General features: G+C 31.7%; 2 protein-coding genes across 2 annotated transcripts; one reads left to right on the forward strand and one right to left on the reverse strand.

The window, feature by feature from the left end:
- Window positions 1–2887: 2887 nt before the first annotated feature.
- LOC114325272 (DNL-type zinc finger protein) lies at window positions 2888–3664 on the reverse strand. Its single transcript, XM_028273286.2, has one exon. The coding sequence runs from the start codon at window positions 3403–3405 to the stop codon at window positions 2956–2958; it is 450 nt and encodes a 149-aa protein (XP_028129087.2). The 5' UTR covers window positions 3406–3664; the 3' UTR covers window positions 2888–2955.
- An 899-nt stretch (window positions 3665–4563) lies between these two features.
- Window positions 4564–18702, forward strand: LOC114325271 (aarF domain-containing kinase 1). The gene is made up of 5 exons (XM_028273285.2): window positions 4564–5230; window positions 8402–8733; window positions 8960–9209; window positions 9305–9483; window positions 15037–18702. Exons 1-5 carry the CDS (start codon window positions 4781–4783, stop codon window positions 15386–15388), a joined length of 1563 nt encoding a protein of 520 aa, XP_028129086.1. The 5' UTR covers window positions 4564–4780; the 3' UTR covers window positions 15389–18702.
- Window positions 18703–21200: the final 2498 nt, after the last annotated feature.

Genomic DNA, 21200 nt, shown 5'->3' on the forward strand with positions numbered 1-21200 from the left:
TTTCAGGGTCATACTACAGGGTCTCCAGTAGTCACTGGTAGGGGAGCTTTTGCTGATGCTTCTTTAAAATGTTCTGGGTGTTTTGGAACTTAAAAAATTGTTTTCCTTTTATTTGTAATTGTCTCACTGTGTAGCTTAATGTGGAGTTATGCTCATAATATTTTGTTGTCGGACCCACAGACTGAAACTGGTTTTGTCTTTGTTGATTACTGAGCTCCTCCATCATTTAGTGACAGGAACATAATTTATTTGGTCTTTGTATCATTCTCCAGACGAAGTCCATGATGATAATCTTCAAGAATGATGTTTAACGTTTGTGTTTATTATACTAAGATCCATATCGACAGAAGAGAGCAGTAGTAGAGAGTATTTTTGATGTTGTTCGTAAGTATTTTTGATGAGTGAAATCACTATCAAGGCACTATATGAAAGTACAGTAAAACCTGCCATATCCGGATCAATGTGGCGACAGACCGATCCGGATATCAAGACACTTCTTTTATAGTCTCTGGAACGTTTTGTCCTTCATACATTCTAGTAATCAATGCCGTCAATAACTTTCATCGATAGACATGTTTTATAGATTCTATAATACCTTGATCCATACCAAAACAATGCAGTATGTGCGGTCAGAGCCTCTGGCAGTGTCCAGGGAAGTGTTCTGGGACCGCTAATATTTATTATCTACTTAAATGATTTGGCATCAGTTGCTAAAACTTAAAGGGCCGGTTGTTCGAACGCTAATCAAAAATGGAATCAACTGATCATTATCAAATATTTATATAACTGTCAATATCAACTTTTATTTGGTTGCTGAAAAATTATGTTATTAATTGTTATGTTAATAAATAACTAATAATTAATTAGTCAATAAATTATGTTAATTATCAAAATGATAATTAACATAATTGATTACAATCAACGGATTTTGTTATTTGATGGTTGTTAAGGGGACTTAATTATAATCAACTTCTTGATTAACGTTCGAACAACCGGCCCTAAGGAATTAATTATTAATTATGCAGATGACAGTACACTGTTGGTTTCTACCTGAAATTTACCTGAACTAGTTCCTGGCACATAACTCTTTGATGTCAGAAGTAGAAAACTGGTTCTTGAATTCAAAACTAGTTTTAAATCCTGAAAAACCTAAAGCTGTATTTTTTAAAACAAACCGAGGTCCAGACACACCTGACAATATTAACCTAAATGAACATCTGATACCCTTTTCTGAGTATGTCAAATGCTTAGGGGTTTGGATTGACCAAAACTTAGATTTCACATATCATATCGAGAATCTTTGCAAAGAACTTGCTATGGTTTGAGAGTTCTTGTAAAAAATGTTAACATCAATGTAGTAAAGTCTTTTCATTTTTCTAATTTTTATTCGAGAGCTCGATATAACATCATAGTATGGGGAGGTAGTAGTTCTTTTAACGAAGTTTTTAAAATACAAAAAAAAAGCAGTACTTGTCATGAAGCAATTAAAATACTCTGAATCATGCAGGAGTCATTTTAAATCGCTAAAGTTACTCACTATACCAGCCCTATACATATATGAATGTCTCAAACTCGTATTTACCAACAAGCAGTACTTTCAACCATTTAACATATCCCACAACTTTGACACTAGAACCAAGTTCAACTACAATATCCCCTATCATAGGCTCACATTACTGAAAAAAGGAGCTTTATATGCAGGTATACAATTCTACAACCACCTGCCTCTACACTTGAAGATATCTGATATCTCCATCATAAAAAGGGAGATTGTAAGCTTTTTGTGTAAATTAGAACCGTATACAAGAAACGATTTTATGAATAGTACATGGAACTAACATATCTAAATGTACCTATATAAACTTATGTAAGTAGTGCAATTGCTAATTATTGTTTTTTTACTTTTATGTATGTCATAATTTGAAACTTGTATCTTTGACTGGCTTTTTACATTTCTTTTTTGTTAAAACTTTATGTATTTAAGTGTAATAAATTTTATTATTATTATTCATAAGCTGACAGAGGGATGTCACATTTGGTGGCAAAAAATACACTTTATTTTGCCATCATTTAGTTCTTTTAGGTCGGGATGAGAGGGTGCGTTGTCCAACAGCAGGACTGACTGCCTTTCTTGGTAGATTTCAGTAGATGGGGATGGCAGAACTCTCCGGATATGGGGAGATCCCAACGAACTGTCAACACTGATGGAATCGCCATGAAACGAATTCAATGCCTTCAGGATGAGACAGAAGATAATCAGGTAAAGGAGGGGAGATAATCTTCATCTTTCATAAACAAACAAATTGACAGTGCTAGTCAGGTACGTCAGGGTTGCCAGATTGGGGTATTTTCCAACAATTTTGGGGTAATTTGAAAGCGTATAGGGGAACTTCTCTAAGCAGAAATGGTTGGGAGATTTTTTGGGGTGAAAATTATGGAAGATTTTAAGGGGTCATGGGAAATTAAATTTGCGAATGTACACATAGAACTGTATATTATACTCTCATATAATTGAAGAAGATATGACCTATGAATTATTTCCAGGGTCCTCTGTTGATAAGTAGTATAATTTTTGTTTACTGTTCTCTACATTTGACTACTGATTTATTAAAATGCGGCAAAAATTTAAATTTGGGTGATTTGAGGGAATTTCAGTTTCTAAGTGGGGGTTTTATAAAATCACATCTGGCAACTCTGGTGGTAGTTATAGCAAATTTTACCTGAAAAATTCTCTGTCTCTCTAGGACCTCTCTCTTGTATGTTGCAGGCAATCTCGCTTCACTGTTTGAATGGGACGGGGTCATTCCATCAGTGTTGACAGTTCGTTGGGAGATCCGGATCTAGCAGGTTGTACTGTATTAATAAAAATAAATAATAACAAAACCAATTAAATGTATCCCTATATTAATCAAAACAAATATCACAGTTTAGAGTTATAAGTTACAACAAACAAAATTATTTCACCTCTTCTTTAATGACTTCTATACACCTTTGCATATCGACTTTCCTAATACTTTCGCCCTTTTCTGCTAGAATGTCTTCAATGTTCCGCTTTCCGTCCAGATCAGTAAACCATTTCAAATTATCAGCTATCAGATGGTGATTTTTACAACCTTCACAAGTGACAATAACAACACCCTTTTCGTAGGCTACTTTAGATATGAAATGACTGTTGTTGGTGCTACAAACTTTACATTTGTAGCCTAAAAATAGTTTTCCTTTGACTTTTCCAATCGGTTGTGGTTTGTTCGTGGTAGAATCAGGCTTTGGTTGAATCAATGTGGAGCAATGTCTTAGGAACCTTGGTGGTTGTGGATGAGACTGTTTTAAGCCATTATTTATAGCTTGAAACGTCGATTTTCTGATTGTACGACATAGTACACTAGAAATGGATCTTGTGAACATTACTGTAAATTAGACAATATTTTTATAAATAATTATTAAACTTTCATGTATGTATTTTAACCTAAAATTTTCGAGTTATAAGTGAGAAGTTAGTTACAATTCTAATATTCATAAGCGGACACAACGATTTTTGTAAAGGGTGTCAAAATGTGCAATATGGATGTCCAAAAATAAAATTTTCAGTGCTTTCTACTGAGATTCTGAATGGGTTTTAGGATTTTGGAACTTATTTTGAGAATGTTTAAGGAACAGGATATTTAGAAGCAAGTCTATGTCTAACTATTATGAATGGTATAATTACAAGTCTATGTCTAACTATTATGAATAATTATAACCATGTTATAATTAACATGGTTTATCTCACAAACCATACATACTCATAGACGTTTCACGTAAATTGTCAAGGTCAAGACAGCAAATTAGTTACCATTCCAATCAAGAGATGTCGCTGTCAGTCAATTCTCTTGTCATATTTAACAACTGACAGTTGAAAATTAAATTAATTTGTTATTTACTTTTAATTTCACAGTTTGTGGCTTAATTATTTTATTATAGTGGTGTTACGTTTTTAATTAGATTTAATCACAATTTTAATCAATAATCAATTGTATTAACTTCCTGTCCGTTTTAATGAGTAGAATTTTTAGTTTACATTGATCATCCCGTGTTGTGTTTCTCCACATTTAAAAAAACAATATAATCAAAACAGTTTATTTTAATAGACAAGTGTGTCATCAACATTTCGGGCCTATATATTTTTGGAAGTTTGTAAAAGATTATAAGGTAATATTTATCTAAACAATCATCCTACAAGATTCTTTCAAAAATTTTCATTCAACTCAATATTACACATCAGTGCTTTCACGTGACACTTGGGAGTAGTGTTTAGCATTTTGAAAACAAATTGGAATATTTGAGGTTTTCAGGAAAATATTGAATAAAACATTGAATTGTCCTTCTGTTGTTTTAATTTCCTGCGAAATTTCATCAAAAATCCCCCAAAACTTATAATTTGAAATTCCCACGTAACTAAAATTAGTCAATTTAGTTCCCATTCCAATCAAGAGATGGCGTTAATTCGATCCGAAAGATTAACATGGCCGTGAAACGTCTATAAGTATGTATGGTCTGTGGTTTATCTCACTTGAATTGACTTGAATACATAATTATATAAAGGCCAATGTCAAAACTGTAATGTAAGGTTAAGGTCAATATTTTCAAATTTTAAAAAAATCGTAAATCGTCATCACTTTTAAATTGCACAATATACGCAAATTTAAATTAATGCCTATTCTAACATGCTCTTATAATAAACTTAATCATATTACAATCTTAACAATAACGAATTAAAGACGTTTTAGTTCGATATGTTCAAATGAAAGCAACCAATATGCTGCAAGGTAAATTGAGACCTATTTTAAAATATTCTTTGATCACCAGCATCATTGGTGGTACGGCCTTAAGTTTAAAAACGAATCAGTACCACTTAGACTCAATAGGCATTGTTAGATTAAGTAGGGCAGCTTATACGGTCCTCCAAATAGGAGTAATCTACAAAAGAGACCTATATGGAAGAAAACTAGACCCCTCATCCCAAGAATACAAAGAAACCAAGTCCAGTTGTCACAAGCGAAGCGCAGAAAAGTTATTAGACTTATGTTGTACGAATAAAGGTGTATATATCAAAGTAGGCCAGCATCTCGCAGCTTTGGAGTACTTGCTCCCTAACGAATATGTCCAGACTATGAGAGTTCTCCATTCTCATGCTCCAACGAATTCAATAGAAGATGTATATAAAGTAATCAAAGAAGATTTAAAATGTGAAGTAAGTACTAAAATTGTTTCTTTACTCTTCCAGAATCAGCTTCCATTCGTTCCTATCCTTGGTCTTGATTTTCGTACTCTTAACACTCCTAAGTCATCTTCTACCTGGTCCTTAAATTTTGCTCTGGGCCTGCCTCTTCTCACTCTATCCGGTTTCTATAAATGTGTTTTGACGACTCCACCTCATTCATTCTCACTAAGTGGCCTAGTCACCGCAGCCTATACAGTGTGGGCCAAAGAAAACAGTCCACCTCGAAAGACAGTAGTTATTAGATTTTAAGGAAATGCCAAAACAGGTGCGGGAGCACGCCAAATAGAATTCTATTTTAGTGACGTCACGTTGCCTAGCAACCGTCCATTCTCCCATTATAAAATTCTATTTTGTGACGTCACCAAAATAGAATTCTATTTGGCGTGCTCCCGCACCAGGTCGATTTTTGATCTAAGGGGGACACATTTTAGGGTACATACATCTGTCATTTGTCAAACTCCCCCTTCCACATTATTTATACAGGGTGTCCAAGAATAAAATTTTTTAATTAAATTAATTGACACAAAAAGAAGAATGTATGTAATTTATTTAATTCAAAATACATTCTACTGCTGTCACAAAACAGAAAAAAATGTTTTTTGATAAATAAACATTGCTTTTCGCTTGATTTCAGTGTTCAAGCTGCCACCCATCTGTCTCTTTGTAAGGTGAATATTGAATTTAAGCAACAAACAATGTTTATTTAACAAATAAACATTTTTTAAAAGGCAAAGTTTTTCAATCTTAATAGCGACATTAATAATATTGAAAAATATTAAAAATGTTACTAAAAGATTTTTAAATTGAAAACTTATTGGTCCATTTCCCTTGTGACACCTCCAGGGCTTCTACAATATGCAAGCCAGATGGATGCTGCAGTGAAGACAAAAGGGAAGGAATTCTACACTATGCAATTCACAACACCCGTCTGCAGCTTGGTAAAGTTCCAACGGAAAATGGACCTAGTTACTCTATATTATACAGTGGAACCTCGATAACTCGGATTAATCGGGACCGCGACCGATCCGGGTTATCGAAAATCCGAGATAGCCGCAGAATATGGTAAAAATTAATAAAATACGGTATACTTACAGATAAACTCCGTTAGAATTGAAATAACACGAAATATATTTATAAATATGCACAGTACCTACTCATTAAAATTACTAAAAAAAACACCAAACCCAAACGTAAGCAAATGGAAGCGAACAATACAAGACACAATACTAAAGACCATTGTTTATAAAAGAATTTTTTAAATAGTCTTTCCTAAACAATGCTGACAGTTTGAAATAAAAAGGAATAAATACTACAGACAGGTGGCTGTTGTTTCTGCGGCGTGTGCTATGAGTCATTTTTAATATCGTATAGTTCAAATTACACACATAAGTACACATTATCTCTCAAATATTATATTACATACATTTTTATTGTTGAAAGGTTTGTCTGATAATTAACTATTTTGATTGGAAATAAGCCACAATTAAATTGAAAAATACAAAATATTGAAAATCAAAATGTTTATCTGATGAAAATCGGTCCGGGTTAGCCGGACTTCCGGGTTATCGGGGGCCGACTTATCGGGGTTCCACTGTAGTTGATTTTTTAACCAAGAGGAGTAAACTAAAAAGACAGATTCACACCCAAGAAAGTTACTAGAAAAGTCACCAAATTCATCTTCTTTTTTCGTTGATCATATCAGCTTTCGATGATAATCCATACAGATTATATTATATTAACACATCGCTAAAGAGTTTTAAAAACAACAACTGTTGTATATAAAAGTATAAAGTCTAAAAATTAAAGGAATAATGCAGAAAACACAAAAAATCGCTGATATATTTAATTAATTTTAACTATTTTTAATGGGAAATAAGCCACAATATTATTAAAAAATGATTTTTATTAACGTTTCGATGCCCAAATCGGGTGCCGTTGTCAAAATACTTAATCAACCTATAAAATGACAGAAGTGCCAAAATTTCATAAATGTCATTAGTGTCAAAATTGAATAACAGTGGAGTAAACTTGCCTGGGGTTGGACCAATTAGAAACAAGCATTACAGCGCAGTAAATTTGAATCACTCCTCTTGGTTAAAAAACAAACAATAGTAATACTAATATAAAAATAAAAATGTATACCATTTTTATTCAGTTGCAATGCGAAGGCAAAACAATCTTATTTTTCACTTAGAATACGGAGAGTAGTCCAGCACTCTGCCTCTGCCAAAAAACTTTGCCTTTCAATTGCCAGATGACGCTAGTCACCTAATCCATTCACGTCAGTTGCGGTGTGGGGGATAAACTCTCGATGTTGGTCACTTAGAGTATGGAGCAGCAGGCCTACGTCTCTCCGATGAGACTCCAATAAGAGTCAAAAATCGTCGATTCAGAGTGCTGGACTGCGCTCCGTATTCTAAGTGAAAAATAAGATTGTTTTGCCTTTGCATTGCAACTGAATAAAAATGGTATACATTTTTATTTTTAAACATTTTTTTCTGTTTGCTGTCAGCAGTAGAATGTATTTTGAGTTAAATAAATTACATACATTCTTCTTTTTGTGTCAATTAATTTAATTTAAAATCATTTTTTTTGGACATCCTGTATAAATAATTATGTTAATGTTTATAATACTGAATAGACAATTGAATAACCTTTCAAATGAGCTAGCATGTGACCCCTATTCCCTATTTAAAAATAAGGGGTAGGGGAAGTGGAAGGGAGGGGGTTGACAAATGACAGATGTATGTACCTACTGTAAAAATGTGTCCCCTTTAGATCAATAATCGACCTGTTTTGGCATTTCCTTAAAATCTAATAAGTACTGCCAAATATCGAGGTGCACTGCTTTCTTTGGCTACACTGTAGAATACAGGTGGTAAAGCTCAAAATTATAGCTTCTATGCCATAATCCGTTTTCCCGCATGCCTTTATAGATATGTATGAGGATTTTACGTTCAAAACAGCCTAACTGTTCTTCATCAAATTTTGTTATCATCACGGTTTCTGACGCATAAGTGAGAACGGGCTTGATTAGAGTTCTGTATATCAATATTTCTGTTCTTTTCTCTGTTTCTTGTTCTGTTAAAAGTTTCTTTATTTGCTAGATATATATGTCTGTTAATTCTGTAATCCTTTTAGCCTTCTGACATATTTGAATCAATGGACCCCGAACCTCTAGGCACAGCTTCTTTGGCTCAAGTCCATAAAGCCAAACTTAAAGATGGGTCTGTGGTGGCCATCAAAGTACAGCACCCGTACGTACAAGGCAACTCAAAGGTTGATATGAAAACTATGGAATACTTGGTGAAATTGATGAGCATAGTCTTCCCGGAATTCAAGATTAAATGGTTGGTGGATGAATCGAAGAAAAATATTCCCAAAGAGTTGGATTTCGCACAGGAAGGAAAAAATGCTGAAAAGGTAGCAAAGTTGTTTGAAGATCTTGATTGGTTGAAAATACCAGCAATTAGGTAAGTCTTTGTATGTCATATACAGGGTGCTGTATTAGTGCGAGGCAGTCCAATTACTCATTTGATGTAAGAGATATGAAAAAAATTTTAAAAATATTAAAAAAATATTTTCTTGATATCTATTTTCTCTAATATCTCTCTATAATCTGTCTTTTTGGTTTTATACTGTTTCCTTTCATATAAACCTTTTTTTTTTAATTTCTCTAAACTTTTAATAATTTTTTAGATGGGATTTAACAACCAAACGAGTCTTAACAATGGATTTCGTTGAAGGAGGACAAGTAAATGATTTGCAATATATAAAAGACAATGGTATTAATCCCAGCGAGGTATCGGATAAGCTAGGAAGGTTGTATTCAAAAATGATTTTCATACATGGCTTTGTTCACAGCGACCCTCATCCAGGAAATATTCTCGTTAAAAAGTCAGAAAAGGGTCATTGCGATATTGTTTTATTAGATCATGGTCTCTATGCTGTAAGTAGATAATAATTAACATTTTTATTAACATTTTTATTAGAATTTTTAGCTAGCAAATTCTATGTAGGTATGTTTTAATATCTTTGTTTTAGGATTTAAAAGATGATTTAAAGGTTGCGTATGCTAACTTGTGGCTGAGTATTTTGAATAGAGATCGAAAAGGAATGAGAAGTCATGCGAGTAGTTTAGGAATTGAAGGTAATGCCTATGGTTTATTTGCTTGTATGATCACTGGGAGAAGTTGGGACAGTATCGTTAGAGGAATAGACAAGTAAGTAAAATTTTGTAAATAATATATCAACAAAACATACAAAAACTAGGCTACAATCATTTACCATCATTTTTGGCAAATGTACAATATCATGGCTTAAGACATGGGATTAATGAATGTTCCACATGTGAAAGATAACGTAGAATAGATGAAAAGAATAAAACAGAGTTTTATATTATGTTAAAAACAATTGTTTATCTACTCTCATATTTTAATTTAGCATTATAGCCAGTAGAATGGCCGAATGCCTAAATGACACAATTTGGAAAAACAAAGGCTGTTATAAGTCAGTTGTTAGGCCAGTTATGACTTACACGGCCCAAACACGACCAGACACAAGCAAAATACAAAGACTTCTGGAGACCAACGAAATGAAGATCTTAAGAAGGATTGCTGGAAAAGGAATGCAGGATAGGGTAAGAAGTGAGGAAATCAGGCGCATATGTGAGGTAGACAATATAAATACCTGGGTAAAGAACAGAGAAGAAGAGTGGAATCAACACTAAACAGGATGTCTGAATCAAATATAGTAAGACTAGCCAGGGACAAGTCACTGTTAAGCAAAAGTATAGGACGCCCAAAGAAAACATGGAACGACAATTTAGGAGCAGAATAAAAGGTACCGTTGAAGAAAAACAGACACTACTGCCTATATTAAAGAAAAAGATAAAGATACTTTAATATATCAATTATGATTTCAATACCTGTATCATATAGTCTGGGCTGATTATCGGAGAATAGGCCATTTTTGGGAAAAGTTATTTACCAGCAATTTTATTGCTGGAATCGAATCTTATGATGGTATATATTAATAATATAGGTATGCAAAGTCCGCAGATAGTGTGCTACTTTTTTTATAAACAAAATGGCGCCCGAAAATCGTGTTTTTTTCAATTTTTGCTCTATAACTCCAAAGATTTTAATTTTACACCAAAAACACCTAAATAAAAATTCACCGCAATTAAATTCTGCATAGAGACGTGTTTTTCCCGATTCACTTTGACGAAAACTTTCCCCGGGAAAAGCGGGTTTTTCCAACAAAATCTTTAATTTTCAACTAAAATTTTAGATAAGTAATTGTTAATCAATACTTAAATAACTTGGTAATGTAAAAGCCCTTTTTGTATAGATTATTATTCCAGAAGCCGATGGAAATTGAATGAACAGTTTAGCAACAATTGAATTGCTAATTAAAAATGGACGGTCGCTATAATAACGACAATAATTATGGAGCATAAGAATAACTATGATTTTTTCATAAAAAGGCACTATACCTATCTAATGTACTTTACAGAATTGAAATTGGACTATTTAAACGGCCTCAGGAATATTTTAAAATTATAAAAAATTTTTTGGCTTATAAACAAATAGAATATCTCGGGAAATATTAAACTAAATTAAATTGTAAAAACGGTATTCGAAAAACAGCGGCAGGACGCTTCTTTTAAAAGAAAAAACGTTTAATTAGGATGAGTAGTTCCTGAGATACAACCGGTCAAAATTGACCGGAATTTACGACAAATATATAAACAATAGGACGATAATTTTCAAACCATCACCTTTTTATTTTTGTCCTCTTTCTCCACACCAATTTTCATATTCTTAAAATACTCATAACATACATTATTATAATAAAAACTATCGATAATACGTGTGAAAATTGCCAAAAATAGCAAAATTTCAATCAAAAATTAGGTTGGAGAAAATGTAACACTCAAAGGTCAAAATCGGTATACGTTAAAAAAATGCATTTTCTCGGCTTCCCATGGAGCAATTTCCTTCATTCTTTTTTTGTTCCCAAGTAACTCGAATAGAGCCATCGAACTAACGCATTATTAAATGTCAAACATGCTTTTGTTTTGTTATAATAAATTAGTTTATTTATTATAACACAAAATTTTAATTTGTTTAAATAAAAATTGTTTAAATAATTATACAGCTTTCAAATGAGAATATTTATGTTTTTAACTTTAAAAGGTACACTTGTAGTAAGTTTATCTAAAAAAAAGCCTACAACTGGAAAAAATATGTAGTTTTCTGTTCTTATAAATAAATTAATCTATTATAACAAAACAAAAGCAAGTTTGACATTTAATAATGCATTAGTTCGATGGCTCTACTCGAGTTATTAGGGAACAAAAAAAGAATGAAGGAAATTGCTCCATGGGAAGCCGAGAAAATGCATTTTTTTAACGTATACCGATTTTGAACTTTGAGGGTTACATTTTCTCCAACCTAATTATTGATTTGAATTTTGCTATTTTTGGCAATTTTCACACGTATTATCGACAGTTTTTATTGTAATAATATATGTTATAAGTATTTTAAAGATATGAAAATTGGTGTGGAGAAAGAGGACAAAAGTAAAAAGGTGATGGTTTGAAAATTATGATCCTATTGTTTATATCTTTGCCGTAAATTCCGGTAAACTTTGACCGGTTGTATCTCAGGAACCACTCGTAATAATTAAACGTTTTTTCTTTTAAAAGAAGCGTCCTGTCGCTGATTTTCGAATGCCGTTTTCATAATTTAATTTAGTTTAATATTTCCCGAGATATTCAATTTGTTTTTAGCCAAAAAATTGTTTATAATTTTAAATTATTCCTGAGGCCGCTTAAATATTCCAATTTTAATTCTGTAAAGTATATTAGATAGGTATAGTGTATTTTTATGAAAAATCATAGTTATTCTTATGCACCATAATTATTGTCGTTAATATAGCGACCGTAAATTTTTAATTAACAATTCAATTGTTGCTAAATGGTTCATTTAATTTCCTTCGGCTTCTGGAATTATAATCTATACGAAAAGGGCTTTTACATTACCAAGTTATTTAATTATTGATTTACAATTACTTATCTAAAATTTTAGTTGAAAATTAAAGATTTTGTTTGAAAAACCCGCTTTTTCCGGGGAAAGTTTTCGTGGAAATGAATCGGGAAAAACTCGTCTCTATGCAGAATTTAATTGCGATGAATTTTTATTTGGGTGTTTTTGGTGTAAAATTAAAATCTTTGGAGTTATAGAGCAAAAATTGAAAAAAACACGATTTTCGGGCGCCATTTTGTTTATAAAAAAGTAGCACACTATCTGCGGACTTTGCATACCTATATTATTAATACATACAATAATAAGATTCCATTCCAGCAATAAAATTGCTGGTAAATAACTTTTCGTTGTATTTTGCTAATTAGCCCAGAGTACATAATGGGCTTCATCATGATCCAGGTTTTCATTACGATATAGATTTTTAACCAATAGAATCGTGAGATGGCGTTCTGTCGCGAAGATGGCACATGCGCAATGTAAAGTCAAATGCATATAGCCCGATCAGGGAACACAAAATTTTACGAAAACCTCCAAAAAAATAAGGGAAGGATGAAAATTTGGGAATAGGTAGTTGAAATTGTCTATTATTATATAAGAAAAAGTTTACAATTCTACATCCCCTCCTTTTTACAAAAATTGGGAAATACGGGGTGAAAAATATTTTCTCGTGAGTGAAAAAATATACGTTCGGAATTGGATAAAATGACTAATTCTAAGCAACTTTTGTTCTATGGAGTTTTTCACTAAGTCAATACTTTTCGAGTTATTTGCGAGTGAATATGTTCATTTTTAACAAAAAAAAACATGTTTATGGACGGTTTTTCGCAGATAACTCAAAAAGTAAGTACTCTAGCGAAAAAAATATTCCTAGTAAAAATATAGCTTATAAAAAATTAAAGTAGGTTTTTCTTCGTCAAATTCCAAATCGAATATTTCAATGTGAAATAACCAAAAAACAGAGCACTTTTCGGGGAAAATTCATTACAACTTTTTTAAAGTGTTTAAAAAAGGTTTATTTTTGTTTTTTTTTTTAAATTTCTAACATTAAAAATAAGTGAGTTACCCTCAAAATATTGTTGGTCCCTTTTATTTTTTGGTACAAAAATCGCGAAAATAACCCCCTAATTAGCTTTCCAAATAAAATTAATCGTAACTACTTCACAAGTTACTTTACTTATGTCTTGTTTATATTATCTATAAGTTTCATTGGTTCAAAGTGCTCAGTTTTGAAAAAAATTGGGTTTAAAATAAAACATTTTTTTTAATTTTGAAAAAAAAAATGGAATTGTTCATGGAATTAACTTAAAAATGATTAATAATAACTACCAAAAATCTTAAAGAGTAATAAAATGTACGTTATGCTTTTTTGAATATTTTTCCATTTTTGTTTTCTTGTTATACTAAAGTTGATTATGATATGGCTGTTCAAAATTTGCCTAAACTCGTGATTAGTTACTCGTTCAAGCCATTTTAACTACAGCTTTTTCAAAAATAAGCACTTTGAACCGATGAAACTTACAGATCATATAAATAATACATAAGCAAAGTAACTTGTGAAGTGGTAATGATAACATTTTTTTGTGATGCTAATTAGGGGGTGATTTTCGCGATTTTTTTACCAAAAATAAAAGAGACCAACAATATTTTGAGCGTAACTCACTTACTTTTAATGTTACAGGTGTTTTTAAAAAACAAAAATAATCCTTTTTTTAAACACTTTATAAAAGTTGAAATGAATTTCCCCGAAAAGTGCTCTGTTTTTGGGTTATTTCACATTGAAATATTCGATTTGGAATTTTATGAAGAAGAACCTACTTTTCATTAGGCACATTTTCATTATACAACTCTGCTTCTAGTGGGTCTACAGACCTCAAGCATACACCATTTTTTTCAGTTTTTATAAGCTATATTTTTGCTAAGAATATTTTTTTCGCTGAAATACTTTGTTATCTGCGAAAAACCGTCCATAAACATGTTTTTTTTTTTGTTAAAAATGAACATATTCACTCGCAAATAACTCGAAAAGTATTGACTTAGTGAAAAAACTCTATAAAACAAAAGTTGCTTAGAATTTAGTCATTTTATTCAATTCCGGACTTAATTTGAATGTATATTTTTCACCTTCGAGAGGGGGGTATTCCCCTCCATTTTTGTAAAACGGAATGGATGTAGAATTGTAAACTTTTTCTTATGTAATAATAGACAATTTCAACTACCTCTTCCAAAATTTTCATCCTTCCTTTATTTATTTTTTGGGGTCAGATTGTTCTTTGATCGGGCTAATACGCTTTGGAACAATAGGGATATTGAAAATTTAACTTCAAAGTCATTTTAATTATTGTAATATTCAAAATATAAGTGTAATAACAAAATAATTAATTTAGTCATATAATTACTTAATTTGTTTGTGTTACAAAATAAATAAATTTCAATATTTTGTTGTTGTGAATGATCATAGAAAAAATCATGTATGCAACTTGCATTTAATTGTCATTATGGTGCTCGTATTGCATACGGTACTCGTCGCTTCGGGGCTAGTGTCGTATCCTTCATACACGCATCATAATGACCATCATTAGATGCTCGTTGCCTAATATACTATTGTATAATATATACTTTGGATATGAAAAACTACAACTTTTTTTTTATAAAAGTCTCGATTTATGTGAGACAATGGTTAGTGGGTTTCATTTTTTTATTACATTACTTTTTTCGATGTTTCAGGGAACAAATGTCAAAAAAAGAAGCAAACTTTCTCAAACAAAATTTCACGGGAATTTTACCGCAGATATCAGAAGTCCTTCAGAACGTCAACCCTCAGTTGCTGCTTATCTTGAAGACGAACGATCTTCTGCGAGGCATCGAACACGCGTTAAAAACAGGTGAGAGGATGGGATCGTTCCGAGTAATGTCAGAATGCTGTGTCAAATCGGTGTACAACATGAGGTACACCAAAACGGAGAAGACGCTGGACAGATTGAAGATTTCTTTGGCTGAATTGTGGGCGTTGTTGAAGATTAGTGTTTATTATACGTTTTTAAATTTGAAAAATAGGTCGCTTGGTTTATTTTCGTAGTAGGAGATTAATTTTTTTGTTTGAGAATTTCTGTCTCATGTTTAGGTGCTTCCTTTTTGGGTTTTAAGAATTATGTGAGTTTTCTTCTTATTTAAAATGATATTTGACCTTGAAGACATTATAAAAAGTCTTCTTCGGTTTGTCTATTGTTGTTCTTTCAGCTCATAACTTATTTCTTTCGATTTTCGCCACCTGCCATTCTGCTTATGTATTTATTGATAACAGAAGGATGATTCCATCTATAATCAATTTATTTCTGTAGTTGCTTGCAACACCCTTTGTGTTTTGTTAATTTTTCCACTTGTGTCAATAATGTATGTCACTATCTTTTTCCCGGTAGCTATGTGTTACGTATTAGTTGCACTGCAGCCAGTGTATGTTCCCACGTGACTCGTTACAGTTCTTGTCTTCATTTTGGTCTAAACTTTGCTAGATACCATATACCGGGTAGTGAATAGTCAAACGGGCCATAGGAAACTCACTGGGAAAGACTATACTGACCTATACTGTTGAATCTCTGCTTCCCTAATAATTTTACATCAAAAATCACACAAAACGATTTGTAATGGACTAAAATCTGTATTGAAAACAAATGTTAAAATTGTTCTACGACTTAAAACACATTCCAAAATTTTGCAAAAATATAATAAATTTGCCAGAGTATTGTAAAAGTTAGGCCACACTTAGTTCAGAATGTGTATAACCGGTTGCGTTCACGCACAATGAAGTTAGCTATTAAGGGCATAGGGCATTCCAACATGCTGTCAAAATTAAATCAATATGACAGCCGGGAGGCAAACATAAATGTTATTCTATCAGTTCTTAATGTTTTTTAGATAATTTTAGTTGCGTTTCTTTGTAATTTTGTTTTGTACAAGGATTAATTTAACATTTTCACTAGAAGAATTAATTTAAAAAGATAATATGCCTCATTTCTGCTGTATTTTGAAGTGTGTGATGCGAAGTACCTATTCATGATAAACTTCAGTTTTATCGGTTAGCCTCAGTGCTACATTTTAAGCATAAAACAACTAAATAAGTTATCATATGAGAGGCAAAAATATAAACCAACTAAATAAGTTATTATCTGAGAGACAGAAACAATGGTTAAATGCTATAAAACGTCTTATAAAAATGCTAAATAACTAACTATACCTAAAGTGGATATTTTATTACTATACCAATATTATTTATTTTGCCAATATTTTGCTTGTACCTACTAGCAACATTTGTATTGTCTACCAACAACTTTATATGCACTCATTTTTATTTATTCACTGCTTAAAACTAAATAAAGTGGTTCAAGTACTTCTACAACTAAAATATACAACAAAATGTTCGGAAACTACAACTAAAAAACTGTCAACGGTAAAACACTTAAGAAACATGTGGTACAAATAATATAAACAAACACAATGTTTGACAGTTTGCCTCCCAGCGTTTTTATAAACGTCAAAGTCTTAGAATGCCCTACTAGAATCATTATGTTAGTAATATCAGGTTTGTTCCAATGCAACGAGAAACCGTCCATGTAACGGTCACCGTCCTGCGCAGTAAACAAGATAACCCATGGAACGCACGATATACAGACACAGAACGCATGGAACGTATTATTTTATAGTAACGTGATCGTTACATGACGGTTCTCGTTGTGTTAAAACAAACCTATCAATATCTAACTTCATTGTGACCGAATGCAACCAGTTATACCCATTCTGCGCTACGTTTGGCCTAAATTTTATAACAATACTCTGGCAAATGTATTATATTTTTGCAAAATGTTGGAATGTGTTTAATTCGTAGAACAATTTTAACATTTGTTTTCAATACAGTGTCTTCTGCACATCAACCTAAATCATGTTATTTGGGTATCTCCATTTTCTACGTCCCGAGAGTTTGCAGTGAGGGAATGTATTTTTTGTCTGAATTGTATTGTTTTGGTTCCATATGTTTTTATACTTGTTCTAGCGTGCCTTTTATTATTATTTTCATTTTCTTCTATTTGATTATTGTATTTTATCGAAAAAAATCCTTTTTAGTTTTACTTAATATAAGTTAAAAATGTAGCTAAATTTACAACCGATAATTTTTATCATTGTTAAACAATTATATTTATTTAAAGGTGTTAGTTGTTATGGACATTTTAGAGATATTTATTTATTTATATATTTATTTATAATTTTATGATGATTTTACAACGACAAAATACTTAGTAGGCCAGTACGTAAAATAAAACACAATAATGTCTAAACACGAAATAGATGCCGTTTCAGGTCTTAGCTTCATTGTTGCCATATTTCTAACTTGGTGGCAACATAGGTTGGAAAAGTTATTTAACTAACAAGTGTATTAATAAGGGCGATTAACAATTGAGATATTTTAATTAATTGGGCGTTAATGTTCGAGATTGTTAATCGCCATTTTAATTCACGAGTTCGTTATAAAACTTTTCCGTCGACCGTACTTTCAGAAATAAAGATATATCAATCTTTTGATTTTTCAAATACACAGAATTTTAAACAATAAAGTAAATAATGACATACAATGACAGATAGTACTAACAGCGGCTACTTGATTTTAAATTTTTTAGTGGGAATATAAATAGGTATATGTTTGGTTGCCTACACCACAGGTCACTGCCAATCACAGAGCGTTTAATTAATTTATACAAGCAATGTATGCTGTGTTGCCTATAATGAAATCGTTCATTAATAGAAAATCATTCATTAATAGGGGTCATTAATCAATGATTTTGAGGGTGTTAAAATTGATCATAAATGGACGGTCGACGGAAAAGTTATATTACGACTTTAAAGTTGTATAGAAGTTTTAGAAAGGCATTGGGGAATAATTGGAACATGATAAAACATACAACATACGACAGTGTTTGGAGAACATTACACTGTTACATTAGTAAAACAACAATGAAGATGCGCTTAGAAGATGATCAGCGATAGATCGGAGTTTGTTACTATATATATTATGTCTACCTTTCGACTTCTATTCGAAGTTTATCTTCAGGACTGGATGTGTAGACTTGTTTTCATTTTTTAATTTTTGTTAGCGTATATTTTACGATTGAACTAGAGATTTTCGATCGAAAAAGAAACATAAATTTTATTGTATACAAAAAATACAAAAATTAATTTATCAATATTTAAATTTGATATTTTTTAGAATTTTTTATATGATATATACAATTGATTAAAAGTAATTCAATTCGACTGAACGATTGATTATTCCAAAATTTTAAATACAAATATAAAAATGAATTGCACTATGTAGATTTTATGCAATATATATTTTGTTTTACTGATTTGTGTTTTATTTCCTAAATATGCCTTGAGTAGGAGTAGGAAGTAGAAACAAAAATTATGAAGTTGCAATTTCAAAGCATATTTCATTAAAGTCACAAGTGAGAACGGGCCAAGCCTAGTAATTAGGTACTCGTGGGTCTGCTAGCGTGGCGCCTACTGTAAAACGAATCAGTGAAACTCTTTGTCTATGCTAATGAGACACTATTATGTGGGAACAGAAAACGCTGTACGAGAGGTGTATGTAGTAGTGATGTAACGAATGTCATTTTTTGAACATTCGCGAATACGAATGCGAATGCGAATATCTGCTACCGACATTCGCGAATGCGGATGAGAATGCGAATATTCTGTTTTTTTCTAATTTGTGTCTATTTTTGACATGTTTTCTAAATTTATAATGAAAAGTTAATGGATATTTAGTGTAAATAAATCTGAATCTTAAGCTTTACTACATAATACCAAATAATAAAATAAAGTGAAGGCTGATAATGTGATTATATAAGGTAAAGTTACCATTTCTTAATAAAAAAAAGATGAGAATTTAACAGATTTTGATGTTATCAACCTAATATTATCTTCCAATTATTTTTTTCTGATATTTATATTCGCAAAACGTTCGCACAAATTTCTCGAATGCGAATACGAATGCGAATATGCAAAAATATGCGAATATTCGCGAATGCGAATGCGAATACGAATATTCGTTACATCACTAGTATGTAGCACTGAAAGAAGGGACGACAAAAATTCCTAGTTGTTGAGACATTCATGCAAAAGAAGCTTATAATAAAGGTCGTAACGTTTCTGAGACATTGTTTATAAATATTATATCAGAATAAATGTTAGTAAAACAACATCCAGACTGGTTGCTTATTCTCCGAAACAAAACACCACGCACAGGATAGAAATAATTGGATAGAATAGATAATCAAACTAATTACATGACGCCACTACATCCTTACCAAGCGAAGGAGAAAAGATAGTCGGACCCAGATAGCAATATAAACTTGTTTCAAACTTGCAACAAGTTTGATACATCAAACATGAACGCTTGCTGCAGGTTTGCCATGGCAACTTTGCAAACTTGCAGCAAGTTTAAATCAAACTTGCTAGTTGGAGCGTGACAAACTTGCATGAAGTTTGTTTTTTCAAACTTGGTACAAACTTAATATAACAAACCTGCTGAAGGTTTGTTTTTGTTTTGTTGCATGAAGTTTGTTTTTTCAAACTTTATACAAACTTCCTTAAGGTTTGTTTTGACATACTAGCCACAATTTGAATAAAACAACGTGAATAAAAAATACAATACCATTTTATATAACTATTTATTCAGTAATCAATCAACTAAAATACAATCTATTGTCTAAAATTATTTATTGGAACTTACATTAAACCCGCTAGCTTCAGATTCCGATGCTCAGTTTTGTCTATAAGCTCTGAAAAAATAAAAGAAATTGTTATAAACTCTTGCTGTGTGAACATAATTAATATTTGCTATTAAAAGAGACAAAAAGATGTTAAAGTAACAATTTTACAATAAAATCTAAAACTTATTTACATATAATATTATTATAAATATAATTTATTTTAGATAGTAAATAGCTAGATAGTAATATAGCTAGAAGCCTAGAAGCTACGAAAAACATAAAAAAACTTACCTCAATTTCACCACAGCAAAAAGAATACCAATCTGTACCTATAATCACCACAAGCAGGTGTGGGTCTATGAAAAACTGAAGAAAAGAAGCTTCAGCTTAGTAATTAAAGTAAAGTCTCGGAGAATTGTACGGTAAATGTTGTAAAATACTCAAAGAAAAATATCAACATAGGATAGGGATAGGACATAACCGTCATCATCTTTGTCATAACAATATTGCAACAAACTTGACTCGACATATTTGACGCAGCAATTTAAAATCAAAGAAGAATCAAACTTGCCACAAGTTTACATGCTATCTGGGAGAGGAAGTGTCCCGGGAGACTTTTTCGACACTCCGGGTACCATCGTTAAAAAACTGGGCAATCCCGTTTTTAGGTACGGGACGTTTGGTCACCCTAGGATCTGGATAGAATATAATCATGTCTAACTCCTCGTTGTATAGATATTTCGTCGGTTATACTATTTCTGACGATTAAATACTGTAGGTAATGAGTAGTAATGTTCAAATACTGAGAATAATAGGAACCTAACCTTACACAACAATCAACAAATGGATATGTACTGTTTTCATCATATCACAAGAAATGGAAGATACACTACAGTTAACACACTTAAGTAGTATAAGACGATAAAAATAAAACTAATACAATTTTTGATCTGTTATTGATATCTAATACAGTTGAAATCCTCTTAAATAATATTTCCCTAAGTAGCTCTTGCCCTTCAGAGTTTTTCGTAAGCAAAGAAGTTTAAACAATAATAAAAAATTGTTGACATCGTGACTTGTACTACTATCAATGATAAAAACGTACTATTCACCGTTTTTAATAAAGAA

Source organism: Diabrotica virgifera, chromosome 7 (assembly GCF_917563875.1).
Source record: "Diabrotica virgifera virgifera chromosome 7, PGI_DIABVI_V3a".
Lineage (NCBI taxonomy): Eukaryota > Metazoa > Arthropoda > Insecta > Coleoptera > Chrysomelidae > Diabrotica > Diabrotica virgifera.

What these genes read in the sequence shown, in the direction of transcription:
- LOC114325272 (XM_028273286.2), bottom strand. Translation starts at nt 3,405, where the DNA reads ATGTTCACAAGATCCATTTCTAGTGTACTATGTCGTACAATCAGAAAA.
- LOC114325271 (XM_028273285.2), top strand. Translation starts at nt 4,781, where the DNA reads ATGAAAGCAACCAATATGCTGCAAGGTAAATTGAGACCTATTTTAAAA. An exon ending in TTGAAAATACCAGCAATTAG is followed by an intron (nt 8,734 to 8,959) that starts GTAAGTCTTTGT and finishes ATAATTTTTTAG; the next exon opens with ATGGGATTTAACAACCAAAC. An exon ending in ATCGTTAGAGGAATAGACAA is followed by an intron (nt 9,484 to 15,036) that starts GTAAGTAAAATT and finishes TCGATGTTTCAG; the next exon opens with GGAACAAATGTCAAAAAAAG.